The sequence below is a fragment of the Taudactylus pleione genome, unplaced genomic scaffold (assembly GCF_031769625.1).
Source record: "Taudactylus pleione unplaced genomic scaffold, aTauple2 ptg000391l, whole genome shotgun sequence".
Lineage (NCBI taxonomy): Eukaryota > Metazoa > Chordata > Amphibia > Anura > Myobatrachidae > Taudactylus > Taudactylus pleione.
In genome coordinates this window covers 7396251-7413406 of record NW_028284792.1, presented here as the reverse complement: position 1 = coordinate 7413406, position 17156 = coordinate 7396251, and the positions used below count along the sequence as shown (strand labels likewise).

The 17156-nt window shown below is 43.2% G+C and overlaps 1 protein-coding gene across 9 annotated transcripts in view; it reads left to right on the top strand.

Moving 5' to 3' along the window:
• LOC148507552 (merlin-like) overlaps nt 1-17156 on the top strand; it is a 170513-nt gene that overhangs the window by 90434 nt on the left and 62923 nt on the right. For 7 of the 9 annotated variants that reach the window (XR_015869701.1, XM_088445924.1, XM_088445925.1 and 4 more), the window contains 2 exons: nt 29-154; nt 436-558. The exons of the other annotated variants lie outside the window; for them this stretch is intronic. Coding sequence is in view for 6 of the 7 variants with exons in the window: in XM_088445924.1 (XP_088302050.1) it covers nt 29-154; nt 436-558 (249 nt within the window). In the remaining variant the exon portion in view is untranslated. The remainder of the gene's footprint in view (nt 1-28; nt 155-435; nt 559-17156) is intronic. 9 annotated transcript variants of the gene reach the window in all.

Genomic DNA, 17156 nt, shown 5'->3' with positions numbered 1-17156 from the left:
ATATGTAATAAATATATTGTATTTGTAGATGGACTGGAAGGGAAAATATCTCTTTGATTTGGTATGCAGAAATTTGGCAATAAAAGAAACCTGGTTCTTTGGACTACAGTATATGGCGAGTGGAATGGACACATGGCTGAATCTAGATAAAAAGGTAATCAATACATTAGAACACAGGTTCTCAAACTCTGTCCTTAGGACCCCAACAGTGCATCTTTTCCAGATCTCTTCACAAAATCACAAGTGATATAATTAGCTCTTCTAAAATGTGTCAGTGAGTAATGAATACACCTGTGCACCTGCTGGGTGACCTGGAAAACGTGACCTGTGTGGGGTCCTGAGGACCGAGTTTGTCCTTCTACATTACGATTTACAACTTGTAATGTAACAAATGTATTTTGTGAAAACTAATACTACATTCTTTATATTTAACAGATTTTACAGCAAGAAATCCCCAAAGAAGATCCTGTAAAGTTCTGCTTTTTGGCAAAGTTTTACCCAGAAAATGTGTCTGAAGAGCTTTTTCAAGACATCACCCAGCATCTTTTTTTCCTTCAGGTAATCTGTTGGATTTGTTGGATACTAAGTAAAGTTTAAGATTGTTGCATACTTATGGGTTTCATCAGGGGCGTTGAGAGTGCAGGGAGGGCGGATACTGATCAAGTGGCCCAGGCTTGTTTGGCGGGACCTGGCGGGGGCCTGGTTCAGCAGCTAAGGGGGGACAAATGTGCCCCATTGCAGCATGGGGCGTCGTACATAGTATTTTTTTTTTTTCAGATGGGGCGTACCAAAGTTTTCCAGAGTAAACTGTGCAAATGTTCAATTTAAAGTTCACAGATTTGGCTGGGAAGGTGTTTGCCCTGCAATTACTAGAAATGGCTGCATAGTTCAACTGACTTCTGTTTCTGACTCTAACATTGGTCTTCTTGGGATAAATGTATGAAGCTGCAATTCATTGTGTGGATTGCAACGTGCCACACATTGTGTGCGGTTTTCAGATCCAAGTCATGGGACTTACAATCCTGTGGTTTGGAAGGTGAAATTTCAGTGTGCAAACACCGCTGCATGCGGTATAGGTCAAACTGCAATGGTAAACCAGTTTTACGTTGCTGTGTGGAGCGCCAGGCGAGCTGTACTGTCCTCATGTGTAAAGAGGAGGCCAGGAGATTTTGGGCACATGTATAAAAGTTCCTTCATCCTTGAGTCCTTCTGGAGAAAAGTGCTATATAAATAAAATGACTATAAATTGTTATTATTTTTACATCAAATACAGATAAGATATGCTGCTCCCTCAGTATGGCTCATCTCCTGCAGCCCAACTGCAAATTTCTGACTTGATAACTAAATGCTAACTCCCATTTGCTTACTGATTATTCATACTGGTTATGTTCTGCCCAATTTATTTTCTACTGGGGCTAACTAGGTAATTAATGCTGGGTATACACTATGCAATATATTGTTGTACAATAGTGCTTCGACTCATGTGTACACAGAATATATCTGTGGACAACGTCATTCACAGATATATTGTGTTGGCTGTGCAGCACGACAGATGCCATATATATATATTGCAGATATATCATGAGCATCTGCAGGCGACCCACCGGCTCATACACAGACCTCAGGAACCACCGACACTGACATCACAACTTGCCAGGAATTTCAAATTATAATTAAATTGGTAAGTGTGTATGCTTACCAAATTGTTCGCTTGGTATGTGTGACGGTTGGACGCCAGCTGGGTCAATTAAGTGTGTACTCAGCATTAGTCTCATGGAAGAATGATGCGTCAAACTCAGACCAGCATGCTCCAGAAACGGGGTGTCAGCTTATCTGGATGTAAAGTGAGCCTCTTCCAACAGATACCATTCTCCTTACATTGAACTGCCTCATCACATGAAGTCAGCCAATGACTATAAGAAAAATAAATACCTGCATACACCCATACTGCTGTGCTGGCTGAATGTACAAAATGTACAATCTCTCTTATGTCCACAACACTGTTACCTGTGTGAAAGCTAACCAGGCATCCAAATATCTGCAGTAGGTGTTCCACGTCTTCTAGCTATGGAGGCTCAATTTGCTAGTCCTGTGGTCACTAACTCCCAAAGGTGGACACGGTGCCTTTGTAGTGCTGCATCTGCCTGTGGAAAATGTTAAAAAATGACACCTGGAGAGCACTTGTGCTATGTCATCATTTTCCCCTGGGATTTGCCTCGCTCTCACCCAAATGTTCAGTTTATGACATTTCAGTTCTAATGCTACAACAGGAAGTGACCTAGATGAGAACATGTTCAAATCTGCCGCCACCACCACCACCACTTTATCTGACCTGAAAACCACGTCTGTTCTTTAGCTCAGTTCCACATTGGGATTTACATCTGCATGTACCTATTCTGCAAGCCATCGCTATACACACCATTTCCCTAAACTCCATAGTCCCAGCTATGATTCTACTTTTGCTCCAAAATGTCTTCTAAGGAATATATCCATACCTACATGTTCTCTTTTGTAAGGCCAATAAAATGGTGTGGTCCAACTACCCAACTAGTTGCAGCAATGAGAACCTGCAAAAGGCTTGCCCAGTAGGCATAATTTCCTAGTGAAGCCAAATTCCTGAATTGCAATTGTAACTGCTTCAGTGTAGCCATCTTACCATGAAATCCATTAAGGGCCGTGTTCAACTGCCGGCGAAAAGCCGAGATCGGCGAAAAGTTCTCGCCGGTGACTTCATTTCACCAGGCGAGAACTTTTCCCCCTATATAATTGCAAAGAGTTTCCGCCGGTGCGAAAAGTCCGCGCCTTGTAACCAGCGGAAAAGATTCGCCTCTGAAAGGAGGAGGAAAAAAGTGCAGAATTGGGGGTTTGGGGTGCAAAGTTGCGAGAACACCCATGCAGCCTTGGGACAGTCCCCCAAAGGTAAACTGCATCAAAAAAAGTTTAAAAAATACTTCAGATCACCCCAAAAAAGAACTTTCGTTTTGGGGGCATAAAAGTTCAGAGTTGGGGGACAAACTAAAAACTAGCGAAAAAGACTCCAGGGGGTCCCCCAAGTATGCCCAAGCTGTTTTTTTGTTTGCAGGTACTTGCTGAAGGTGTGTTTTTTTTTTTTTTAAACAACGCACTTTAGCGATTTTTAACCATGCTTGCACCCATTTTCATGTACCCCAAATTTGCTGGGACTACTTATTTTAGCCAAAAAACTGCTAAATGCTATTCTTCACCACTTGTGCAAAGACGCTCAATAGCAGCTATTGAGACCATTCAAGTACCCCAAATATCTTCAGCAGGGCTATTCGGGGTTATCCATAGTGATCCCCCATGTCAGTGCATCTTTTGGGGGGTGCCAGGCTGATTTCCCCAGATCTGACAGTACTTTTCATCGATCTCAGTTTCGCCGGGTCGCGTTCTCGCGTCCTATGCTATTGAATAGGGCGAATCGTGGGGACGAGCGAGATACTTTTCCAGAGGCAAAACTGGCGATGACGGGGCGACAATTCCGGCATGCGAAAAGTCTGGGACTTTTCGATGGCAATTAAATATGGGCCTAAATCTCTGAGGTTTTGTTATGATGGGATGGGTACGGAATGCCAGCGCTCAGGATACCGGCGGTCAGGATCTCGACGCCGGCATCCCAAAAGGGTTAGGATACCGACACTTGTCAGTCAGTATCCTAACCCACTCCCTTTCCCTACAGCTAACTCTTCCTCCCTGGTGCCTAAACCTAACCTCCCCTTCTCCGCACCCTAAACCTAACTATTCCCCCTTAGTGCCTTACCCTCCCCCTAGTGCCTAACCCTAATCCTCTCCCTACCCCAGTACTTACCATCGGGATTCCAGCGATCGGAATGCCGGCGCCGGCATTCTAAGCTTCGGCATCTTGACTGTCGGGATATTGACTGCATCCTGTTCTGATAAGCGACTGTAAGCTATCACATCATTTCTATACGTAAAAATTTCTTCCCTGTTGTTGACCCTACGTCTTTCAGGTTTTATGGTTAACGTCTTAGCAAGGTCTGGGAGTCATGCCAATTGTTATTACACATTAGAGACCCTGCTGGGCTTGCAGAATGAAAATTACCAAGATAATGGCAATACACTTAGGGGTCTATTTACTAAGCAGTGTTAGGAGACAGAGTGAAAAGTGATAAGAAAGTGATAAGGTGCCAGCCAATCAGCTCCCAACTGTCATCTCACAGGTTGTGTTTGAAAAATGACTGTTGGGAGCTGATTGGCTTGCACCTTATCACAGACTTATCACTTTTCACTCTGTCTCCTAACACTGCTTAGTAAATAGACCCCTTATTACAAGATTACAATTGTACTGCTCCTTCTAGCTCAGGGAAGGGGAACCTCCTGCCCATGGGCCGTATAAGGCCCGCGGAATCATTTGGTGTGGCCCTCTGAACTTTTTTCTGCTAGCCTCATCTGGCTAGCAGGGTGTCTAGAATGGCAACCTCCAGCCAGAATCTATGCAGCAGTGCCACCTGGAGTATCCTTAGGACGCTACAGATGGTCACACCGCTGCCCTTACTGCTTCCCGGGGGGCATCCTCAGGGTTGGTGGCATGGCCTGCACTAGGCCAGCAAATAATGTTATATATATCAAAATGGCCCTCAGCAGAAAAAAGGAATCCCACCCGTGTTCTAGCTGAACAATTGAAATAATTTACAGTTATGCCCCTTCAGTTGCAAGTGTTTGTGCACTTAAAATGCACACGCAAGGTACTCTCTGCAAATGCAAATGTATGTGTATTCAACTCTGCATCCTCCCCAATCTGTGTCTGTCCAGGTTTAAATAAACAATTACCTGCACTGCTATGTAGAAAGCAAAACATTTTATTTATTTACTAACAGTTAATTTTATAGTGCACACATATTCCACAGTGCTTCATAGTCCCTGCCCTGTTGGAGTTTACAATCTATGGGCCTGATTCAGACCCGCTCGCTGCCTCCGGCAGCTCGCAGGCCTGATGGGCGTTTTTTTATTTTTTACATTTTTTATACTCCAGCCAGCTCGCAAAGCTGTGGGCGGCCTGGAGTCTGTCATGATTATCACGACCATCGGGCTTTCGTCGAGATCCTCTGGTAGAGTTTCAGCTCCCGCAAGCCCGAGTGGTCTTCCTGCTCTATTAGAGCAGGAAGTCCACTACTGACATCACTAGTGATGTCAGTAGGACCGCCCACAAACGCCAGGCGTTCCCAAGGGAACGCTTGCGTTTGTGCTGCCACCCCCCCTCCCTGCCTACAAAACAAGGCGAGCTGTCACTCACCATCGACAGCCACCCCATCTTGTAGCTAGACCCATATCGACAGAGCTGTTGTTGCTGGACGGGTCTCGCACATGCGCACGCCGGAGGTGGCGCATGCGCAGTGGAGGACCATCGACCCACTTGCGGGCGCTGTGCGCTTGCGAGCGGGTCTGAATCAGGCCCTATATTTCCTGTCACATGGACACACATATACACTGAGTTTTTTTTTTGTCAGAATCCAAATAACCAACCAGTATGTCTTTGGATTGTGGGAGGAAACTGGAGCACCTAGTGGAAACTCACATGAACACGAGAATATGAGAGAACATATAAACTCAACCAAGATAGGGGTTTGGTGGGAATTTAACTTCAGTGCTCTACGGCAGTAATGCTAACCACTATGCCAACCATGCTGCCCCATGACATTTATTTCAGTGTATTAGATATTTTATATTGAAATGTGTTACAAGATTTTTTTTACATTTTTTTTTTTTCAAATCTAGGAATCATTAGTATGTTTTTTTAGCCTTTTCACTGTGACTTGTAGTTTCACAGGAGTTAGGATGCATTGTACTTATTCTCAGGAAAGGAAACAGCCTAGCAGATTGAGACTTGCTCTGGTAGGGAGTGTGTCAATCCACTGCTGGAAGCAAAAGGCTTGTCCAGACACAGAGGGATAAAATGCAAAGAACAGAATTTGTTTTCAAGACGTGGAGTCATAAGAGCTGCTGAAGTGATATTTTGCATCTCTATTTTGAAGGGATAGAAACTACAATGTTTGCAGGCATTACACATTACGACTGCCATGAACAGAATACATATTTATAGAGTAATTTAAAAAACAGTCAGTTCAGTTTGACACTCGCATTAGGATTTCCTTACAGCAGTTAAAGTGCCTTTGACAAACTCTCTTCATTACTTCACAATATTTTCATGCTGGTATGAGAAAAGCTCCATGAATAGCTGTGCTCTTTGGTGGTCGTATACAAAGTTCCCCCAATATGCATCACAAAAGCCCATGCTTTGCACACACAGTCTTAGGGTGTGTGACAGTGACTGCATTGACTCCTCTTGGGGTGGGCACAACTGTAGCAAATGCCAATAATTCATATACAGCCTAAAGGGCCTATGTATCAAGCAGTGAAAAATGTGAAGTGGATCAGTGGAGAAGTTGCCCATAGCAACCAATCAGCTCCTATCTATTATTTTATAGACTGTACTTAATAAATTCTACTTCACAGCTGATTGGTTGCTATGGGCAACTTCTCCACTGGTCCACTTCTCCACGCTTTTCACTGCTTGTTACATTAACCCCAAGAGAGTTATGACTAATAGGGCATCATTGGTCCACAGAGCTCATCCAAGCCCATAATAGTGGACTTCCCAGTCACATGCCTAATAATGCTACTAGAATGCAATTAGGTTTCACAAAGCTGCCCCCTACAGCTAAAGAATATAGTAAAATATTAATTTTATTTGAAGAACCATTTTTCCTTCTTAACTATAGGCCTATCTAAAATGGCCATTCTTGAGTTACCACATCTCCAAATACTGTCCTCAATATACACTTAAGATGATAGCTACACTTTCCCGACCATGCTGTCATCACTGGACCCACAATATCAATGTCAGTTTGGAAATCCAGTCTATGGGCTAGGAACCAAGCAAAAAGCTTTCATAACATAACTCTCTATATTACTAATGTGCGGTGCATGGTGCCGCCACATAAGAGAGGTTAATCAGGAATTATTACTACAGCACCCTTTAGTATGGTGTATCAGGTCTCCCAGTACCAGAACTAGCGAGTGGTTTGCCCAGGTGAAAAAATATTTCACCATAATACCAGAGAAAAGCACTATTCTGCCCAAAGAAGGTAAAATAAAATGTGCTTCAGTAGAGTAATAACTTTAGCCCAAGTGAAACTGACACATCTCATATACATGAGAATGAGTCCATTAAATGTTAAAAATACTTGCAGTCATTAAGAAGTCCAGTTACATATCTTCTTTTAACTATTATGCCTCTCCCAACAAATTGCAGAACCATGGATATCCTAGGTTTGCGCACAGTACTATTCCTAAGTGTCATGGTTTGAGTATTTAGATCCGAGTCAGGACCCGTGGACTGACCTGAGGAATTATACAGAAAGGCTGGGTTAGATGTCTTATCATGGGCAGGACCCATATGGTATATGGCCTAGTGTCATCAAAGAGGTCAGCAATTACTGAAAGGCTCCCAGTCTGTCCCTGGAACCAATTGAGTGGAACTCAACCAGGGGCGTACCTATAATGGGTGCAGGGTGTGCGCGGATCACGGGCTCCTGGGTCCAGGGGGCCCCACACCACACACCCTGCACCTATAATATTACTTACCTCTCTGGAGTGCCACATCGGCGTCGGGGTCTGGTGTTGTGGCGGCCATTTTCCCATCATTTGCACATGCGCAGTACAGGGAAAATGGCCACTACGGCCATTTTCCCGGGGACTTGTTCATACATTATAGACTCTGGGCACACTCTAGTGCCCAGAGTCTATAACTCCAGCGCTGGCCGCGCACAGCTCAGTGCGCTGCCGGGCGGAGAGGAGGGGGCCCGTGTCGGAGACTGCACACGGGCCCCCACCTCTCTAGAAACGCCCCTGAATTCAACCCCTAATCCTAAATGAAGGAGTCAGGAACTGGAGTAATACAGTTAATCAGTAGCCTGTCTGGAATCCACTAAAGATAGCGCAAAACAGATTACCAGAGCTGGGTGCCTGGATCTTAGTCTCCAGCAACCGGAGTGACTACTCCAGTGGTAACTCAGCATGAACCCCAACACTCAGAGAGAGGACCCTTAGCACAATTACCACCATCGATGGTGATACCAATGGTATGAGAGCATATACATAGAGGTTTCTTATATGTACAATAAATGTAATATATAACCAAGCTGATCATTGCAATTTTTATGTATATCTATCTAATATTGCATGTGCTACCTGAGTATTGTGCTGCTTTTCTTCCATTGTTATTGCCTGTATCTGTAGGGTCATATTCACTTTAGTAGCTGCATCTCATGTAAAGTGTGTTTTGCGTTTGGAATATTTTCACTAATAAATAAATAAGTTGTCAAACATATCACCTGTGTCTCCTCACTAATAATATCTCATAAGCTGAACATCAATGTTGACATTTTGTACATAATCGCTGACAGATTGCATTTTAATATGCCTGCATATACAAAGTTTATTTATGGGGTACTACAGTTGTCAGGGCTCGTCCTTCAGCTCCTTACAGGTCCTACTTTATCTGGATAAGGATTTAGACCTCTCATACTGTAGTGTTTTGAAACAGAAAATATTACCTGCCGGTTATTTCGACTACATGGATTTTCAATGCAGAAAGATCAGATTTTTGGTCTCCAGATTTTTGTACCTCTTAACGCTTGTCTAGAGATTCTTCATCATCATCATGCTTGTAGAGATAATAATTTGTACAGATCTTAACAATCAGTAGTTTATTCCTGGATATGCTACATGCTACCACAATAAGACACCCAGAAGAGGACCCTTTGGATTGTAACAACCTTTACTAGTTCCTTCGATCCTGGGGTTATATCACTTTAGATGTTGGAAAACACCTGTTTGAAAGGGCTTCACCACTATTTCAGACTTTTCAGTTATGGTCGACTGGCTGATGAAGATGGCTCATTTCATTCATTTAATAAGCTTGCCTTCCTCATTTCACACTACTAAGATTCTATTGTGGGATGTACTTCTCTTACACAGCATGCCAGATGACATTAAGTGAGACCGTGGGAAAAGGCCATAACTAGGTGTGTGTCACCGGATCTGCCACACAGAGTGTAGGGCTCTATAGGCGACACCATCGCTGCCTCAAAGCCCTTGCTTCTGACTAGCAGGGTACCTATATGGCTTCTGCTGCCCTTGGACAAAGGGAGGGGGGGGGCAGGGAGATGGCTGTGGGAAGGGGGAGCAGGGAGATGGCTGGGGGAGGGGGCAGCAGGGAGATGGCTGGGGGAGGGGGCAGCAGGGAGATGGCTGCTGGTGCTAAAACTGTGTATTCACACATAGTGAATACATAAACATATACATTGTAATAGTGTGGCCACACAAAAAAACCTGTAAAGGGGAGGCGTTGAGACCAGAAAGGGGAGGTGCCAATACAAGAAAGAGGAGGAGTCATAATTAATAATTAAATCGACCCCCCCTAAAATAACAGTCTATATCTGCCCCGGCTCTTGATCCGAATCGTCTCTTGCTTTTTCCTTTTTCAAATCACAGCAGATAATTCCCCCATATACAAACAGTAAATCAAATCAGAGTTGTATAACAAGATTTTAGTATTTAATACTCAAGACGCATTGGCATATCTATAATGGCGGTCCCACAGCCAGAGTTCTACGTCGGCCGGTGCTGCAGACAGAAATCACGGTAAAAATGATGCGGCGGGCATTTTCCCAGGTATATGCGCATGTGCAGTAGAGCAAGCTCCAGGAACATAGCGCTGGCGGAGTAGACTTTGGCACAAAGCCACTGTTCTGATGGAGAGGAGGGGGCCTGCATGGAGGCTACACATGGGCCCCCTCCTCTCTTAAACCGTCCCTGTCAGGACTCCAATAAAGTGTAAAGGTGGGGTGCTTTACTTAAAGACTATATTGATAAGGGTATTGGGTGTGGTAGAACTAGAAAACACGGGTTAGGATGACCAAAATATGCAATAGCAATTCTAAGGTGTATTACATGATACTAATTACTTTCATAAGCTAGCATGGGCAATTAAAACTAATATTTTGCTTAGTAAATCCTATAGACCTAACACAATTGCTATCTTACACATAAATATAATGAACTGTTACTAGCCTTATTATAAATCAAATAAAAAGTACTATAATTGTTACAGCTCTATTACACTGTGATTATTTAATGTGAAATAGAGGTACTTTCCTATCTAACCAAATGGACGTTATCAATGTTAACTAACTAAAATGACACTATGAAAGAAACTCAGGGGTCTGTTTATTAAGCTTTGGATGGAGATAAAGTGAACGGAGATAAAGTACCTGCCAATCAGCGTCTAATTACCATGTAACAGCCTGTATTTGAAAAATGAGTTAGGAGCTGGTTCGTTGGTACTTTATCTCCGTCCACTTTTTCTCCATCCAAGGCTTAGTAAATAGACCCCTTAAGTCCTTATTTAAAGGCTTGAATGTTGGCACCGAGTTGCATTTCGGTCTCTGTGTGCACAAGTTGGGTTCTTTAGTGGGAATCAGTATGTTATACCGCCAGCCGCATGGTTCAAATCCTGACAGTGGAAGCCCGGCAGGGGTGAAGATCCCGACCACGGATTAATATAAGTTATTGCAATCCTACCCCCCCTAACCCTAACCCTCCCTTAGGGTTGCCTAACCCTAACCTCCCCCCCCTAGTGCCTAACCCTAACCCCCTCTAAGTGCCTAAACCTAACCCAGGGGTGTTCACCAGTGCAGTTGAACAGGGGTGTCACCCATATAGGGCGCACCCCTCCCCAACATCCCGCAGTTCCACCCGCAGGCCGAAGTGGTCCGCGGGTGGTCAAATTGTGAGGCTGGGGACCCAAGGAGTCTGAATTCAGTGATGGGTGAGTGGGCTGGGGGAAGCCCAGCTATTGAAGCACCCCCCAGCCTGATGTTATTTGGAGGCGTGCCATGCCTGCACGCCTCCAAATAATGTCACATAGGGGGCGTGGACTGTGGTAATTAGGCCACACCCCTATTTTTGCACGTGAAGTTTGGGCGCACTATAAGGAACCAGCACAGGGTGCTCCGACCCTGTATGTGTGTATATATATATATATATATATATATATAGTGTGGCAGGGTCAGCATAATTCCACATGAAGTGAATGTGGAATGTCCAGATATCTCAGGTTTGGCAGAGCAAAAGCAGTAGGACTGATGGTTCCAGTTCAGGTGTTGCCTCAATCAGTTGCCATCTAATGAATTAAACTGCACCTGTAATCAGCCTTTAAGAATGTGTTCGAAGCATAGACTAGCATCCAGAAGGGGGTGTGGGATGTCAGGGCCAGTGGCGTAACTATAGAGGGTGCAAGGGGTGCGTTCGCTATGGGGCCCGGCGGCTTAGAGGGGCACGAACAGCAGCTGCGGATCGTGCCTGATATTAAACAATTAAAATTACCGCCCCGCTGGCCTCCAGTCTGGCAAGTAATTATGTGTTCACCCCCGGACCTCAGTCCCCGTTCTCAGCGGCCGTGGCGCTGGGCATAGTACGTCATGACCTCACTACTCATGACGCGGCTGCAACGGCCCTCCCTGTGTTCCTGGCCTGCCACTGCAACATCATTCCATCGAGGAGCGGGGAGGCCAGGAAGCAGAAACGAACGCCGCCGGTCACACAGGCTGCCCAGCGCACATGTGCTCCGCACCTCCAGTCCTCCACTGTCTGTCCACCGGATAATTGTAGGGGTAAGTTCCCGGGGAGAGGGGTTAGCTTCTTAGTAATGAGGCCGCAGGGGAGAGGGAAGGGGTAGTTTGCCCGGGGTTAGCTGCTGTGGAAGGGTAGTTTGCCTAGGCCCGGGGTACCCTGTTAGTGATGTGGCCCTGGGGGTTGGTTGCCTGGGGGGGAGGTTAAGTGTACAGTAATGCGGGCGTGGTAGGGTGGGGGTGTCTGGGTCATACACTTTCATCCTGGCCCCTAAATTTGAAGAAAAATTTGTCAAGCCTTGAAATATATATATATCTATATATATATATACACACACACACATATATATATATGTGTATATATATATATGTTTGTGTGTATATATATATTTTTATATATATATATATATATATATATATGTGTGTGTATGTACATATGTATGTTTGTATGTATCTATCTGTATATGTGCATTTCTTATCATTTGTGAGCGGACTGCCGGACCTTTTTCTACTGCTGTATACTGTAGTTAGAGATTGATAGCACAATTACAGTGTCTTTTATTTGGTGAGACGTATTGGGAGGGATGTGTGGGTTGTGTAATGGGGGGGCCCCATAGATATCCGTGTAATGGGCCCCAAGATTTCTGTTGCCAGCCCTGGTGTTGCCTAAGGGGAGGGGACATGGGGAGTAAGTACCCCCGGGCCCCCCTCTCTAAGAGTTCCCCCCCACCACAAATTGGATCTCTATTAGCGATCCGGTCTGCACCGTCGCGCACCACACTGACCCTAAGGTCTTGCACTCACACCCTTGGGAATGTCATATATATTCATAATTTAACACCTTAGGGCCCTCTGGTTGAGACCTGAGTTGGGGGCCCCTTAAAAATGTTGCTATGGGGCCCACAAAGTTCTAGTTACACCCCTGGTCAGGGCCACTGTTCCTGTAATATGATGCAGTACTGCTATACTGATATACTGACATGTTCCTGTGCAACTATGAGCTGATGTGAATATGTACGGCTGTAACATATGCCATTTGGGGAACTGCCAAATTACCTGCCTGTGCTGGTAATGAAGAGTGTTGGACTTTTATCTGGTATATGTGATTTCTTGTCACAAAATATATATATACACTACCATTCAAAAGTTTGGGGTCACTTAGAAATTTCCTTATTTTTGAAAGAAAAGCACTGATTTTTCATTGAAGATATCATTAAATTAATAAGAAATACACTCTATACATTGTTAATGTGGTAAATGACTATACCAGTTGCAAACGTCTGGTTTTTAAAGGAATATCTACATAGGTGTATAGAGGCCCATTTCTAGCAACCATCACTCCAGTGTTCTAATGGTACATTGTGTTTGCTAAGCGCGTTAGAAGACTAATGGATGATTAGAAAACCCTTGTGCAATTATGTTAGCACAGCTGAAAACGGGGTTGCTTGTTAGAGAAGCTATAAATCTGCCTTTCCTTTGAGCTAGTTGAGTATCTGGAGCATCACATTTGTGGGTTCGATTATACTCTCCAAATGGCCAGAAAAAGAGAACTTTCATGTGAAACTCGACAGTCTATTCTTGTTCTTAGAAATGAAGGCTATTCCATGCGAGAAATTGCCAAGAAACTGAACATTTCCTACAACAGTGTGTACTACTCCCTTCAGAGAACAGCACAAACAGGCTCTAACCAGAGTAGAAAGAGAAGTGGGAGTCCCCGGTGCACAACTGTGCAAGAAGACAAGTACATTAGAGTCTGTAGTTTGAGAAATAGATGCCTCACAAGTCGTCAACTGGCAGCTTCATTAAATGGTACCAGCAAAATGCCGGTGTCAACGTCTACAGTGAAGAGGCGATTCCGGGATGCTGGCCTTCTAGACAGAGTGGCAAAAGAAAAAGCCATATCTGAGACTGGCCAATAAAAGGAAAAGATTAATATGGGCAAAAGAACACAGACATTGGACAGAGGAAGATTGGTAGAAAGTGTTATGGACAGACAAATCAAAGTTTGAGGTGTTTGGATCACACAGAAGAACATTTGTGAGATGCAAAACAAGTGAAAAGATGCTGGAAGAGTGCCTGACGTCATCTGTCAAGCATGGTGGAGGTAATGTGATGGTCTGGGGCTGCTTTGGTGCTGGTAAAGTGGGAGATTTGTACAAGGTAAAAGGGATTTTGAATAAGGAAGACTAACTCTCCATTTTGCAACACCATGCTATACCCTGTGGACAGCGCTTGATTGGAGCCAATTTCCTCCTTCAACAGGACAATGACCCAAATCACACCTCCAAATTATACAAGAACTATTTAAGGAAGAAGCAGGCAACTGGTATTCTGTCTGTAATGGAGTGGCCAGCACAGTCACCAGATCTCCATCCTATTGAGCTGTTGTGGGAGCAGCTTGACTGTATGGTATGCAAGAAGTGCTCATAAAGCCAATCCAACTTGTGGGAGGTGCTTCAGGAAGCGTGGGGCGAAATTTCTTCAGATTACCTCAACAAATGAACAGCTAGAATGCCAAAGGTCTGCAATGCTGTAATTGCTGCAATAGGAGCATTCTTTGACAAAAGCAAAGTTTGAAGGACAAAATTATTATTTAAAATAAAAACCATTACTTCTAACCTTCCCAATGTCTTGACTATATGTTCTATTCATTTTGCAACTCATTTGATAAATAAAAGTCAGTTTTCATGCAAAACACGAAATTGGCCAAGCTTTCGAATGATAGTGTGTGTGTATATATATATATATATATATATATATAGGGTCCACACTGACGATGTCGTAGATAACATGCTGGGGTGACTACCCAAATGAGGACAGAATCAATCCTCACAAATCCAGAGAAATCAGTCACAGGGGTGCACTCACCAGTCTTCTTAAATACGTACATACATTGTAGCATCAACGTTTCGGTCTTAGACAAAGGTCCAAGCCTAGGAGCGAAACATTGATGCTACAATTTATGTACATATCTAAGAAGATGGATTAAACTATACATTTTTGAAGACTGGTGAGTGCACCCTTGTGACTGATTTCTCTCTCTCTCTCTCTCTCTCTCTCTCTCTCTCTCTCTCCTTATACACATGTGATTTCTTGTTTTTTTTTTTTAATTAAATTTGCAAAAATCTCAAAAAAACTTGCACATTATGGGGCATTGTGTGGAGAATTTTCAGGACAAAAATTAATCTATTCCATTTTGGAATAAGGCTGTAACATAACAAAATGTGGAAAAAGTGCAGCGCTGTGAATACTCTCTGGATGCACTATATATATATATATATATATATAAATCACAGGGGCTCTGCACTCACCATAATAACTAATAATAATAATACTAAACATAATAAACAGTGGGGTTTTGGTTCATGAATTGATCAATGCATTTAAGCTTGCAGCCCATCGTCACGGGACCCCACTTTACTGCAAGTCCCTACTCTATTGCTCAGAATTATAACATGGACATAGCCATCACATTAGTGTTAAACTCAGGGTATGCTATCAAGGTTTAAAGCTCACAGCAACTTTGCTTTAAAATGTGAGACAGTCACCAAGCACACCTGTTGCAAAGCACCTAGGAAAACAGCTGACACAAGTTAAATAACTAGTTAATAGGGGTGCATGAGAAAATGTGATCAGAAAAATTATTAATTATAAAAATTAATCATAATAAACAAAAAGCACTAATCCACGGCACTCACCATTCTTAGTTTTGGGGTGCAACATGGTATGTGACCACATTGTTTAAATAGAAATCACAGGGGCTCTGCACTCACCATAATAACTAATAATAATAATACTAAACATAATTAACAGTGGGGTTTTGGTTCATGAATTGATCAATGCATTTAAGCTTGCAGCCCATCGTCACGGGACCCCACTTTACTGCAAGTCCCTACTCTATTGCTCAGAATTATAACATGGACATAGCCATCACATTAGTGTTAAACTCAGGGTATGCTATCAAGGTTTAAAGCTCACAGCAACTTTGCTTTAAAATGTGAGTCACCAAGCACACCTGTTGCAAAGCACCTAGGAAAACAGCTGACACAAGTTAAATAACTAGTTAATAGGGGTGCATGAGAAAATGTGATCACAAAAATGATGATTTATAAAAATTAATCATAATAAACAAAAAGCACTAATCCACGGCACTCACCATTCCTAGTTTTGGGGTGCAACATGGTATGTGACCACATTGTTTAAATAGAAATCACAGGGGCTCTGCACTCACCATAATAACTAATAATAATAATACTAAACATAATTAACAGTGGGGTTTTGGTTCATGAATTGATCAATGCATTTAAGCTTGCAGCCCATCGTCACGGGACCCCACTTTACTGCATGTCCCTACTCTATTGCTCAGAATTATAACATGGACATAGCCATCACATTAGTGTTAAACTCAGGGTATGCTATCAAGGTTTAAAGCTCACAGCAACTTTGCTTTAAAATGTGAGACAGTCACCAAGCACACCTGTTGTAAAGCACCTAGGAAAACAGCTGACACAAGTTAAATAACTAGTTAATAGGGGTGCATGAGAAAATGTGATCACAAAAATGATTAATTATAAAAATTAATCATAATAAACAAAAAGCACTAATCCACGGCACTCACCATTCTTAGTTTTGGGGTGCAACATGGTATGTGACCACATTGTTTAAATAGAAATCACAGGGGCTCTGCACTCACCATAATAACTAATAATAATAATACTAAACATGATAAACAGTTGGGTTTTGGTTCATGAATTGATCAATGCATTTAAGCTTGCAGCCCATCGTCACGGGACCCCACTTTACTGCAATCCCTACTAGGGATGTGCAGGCTCGGTTCTACTCGGTTCCGTTCGTTTTTTTTTACCGAATCTTATTGGGTTTCAGCTGTCACGAGTTTTGGATAGCCAATAAGTTTCAGTAAAAAAAAACGAACGGAACCGAGTAGAACCGAGCCTTGCTCAGAATTATAACATGGACATAGCCATCACATTAGTGTGAGCTTTAAACCTTGATAGCATACCCTGAGTTTAACACTAATGTGTTAAACTGAAACGTTGACCACACAGACTGCCTCTGGGTTCGTTTCTTTGTTGCTGAGACTCCGAGTGCCACCCGCCACACACCTGCTATACATACTATCTGGATAGGCACCGGAGCAAGTTATGGATGATTGATCCTTTAGAGTGCCGAACACACGCTATCTATTATATATATATAAATATATATATATATATATATATATATATATATATATAGCAGGAGACTTCAATAGGGATCCAGCTTCCCCTCCTGAAGATAGGTACAACTTACACAAGAACACTTGATCTTTGTGTGAATCACTGGAACTCTTGCTGCTCTGTATAGAGGGGTATTCTGTTCACCCAGATTCCAGTCGACTCTATCAAACTCCATGCTGGCTCCTAATCTATTCTCCACATGCTGCTGGCTCCAGCACACCACCATCCCATACTGGTTCACGGAACT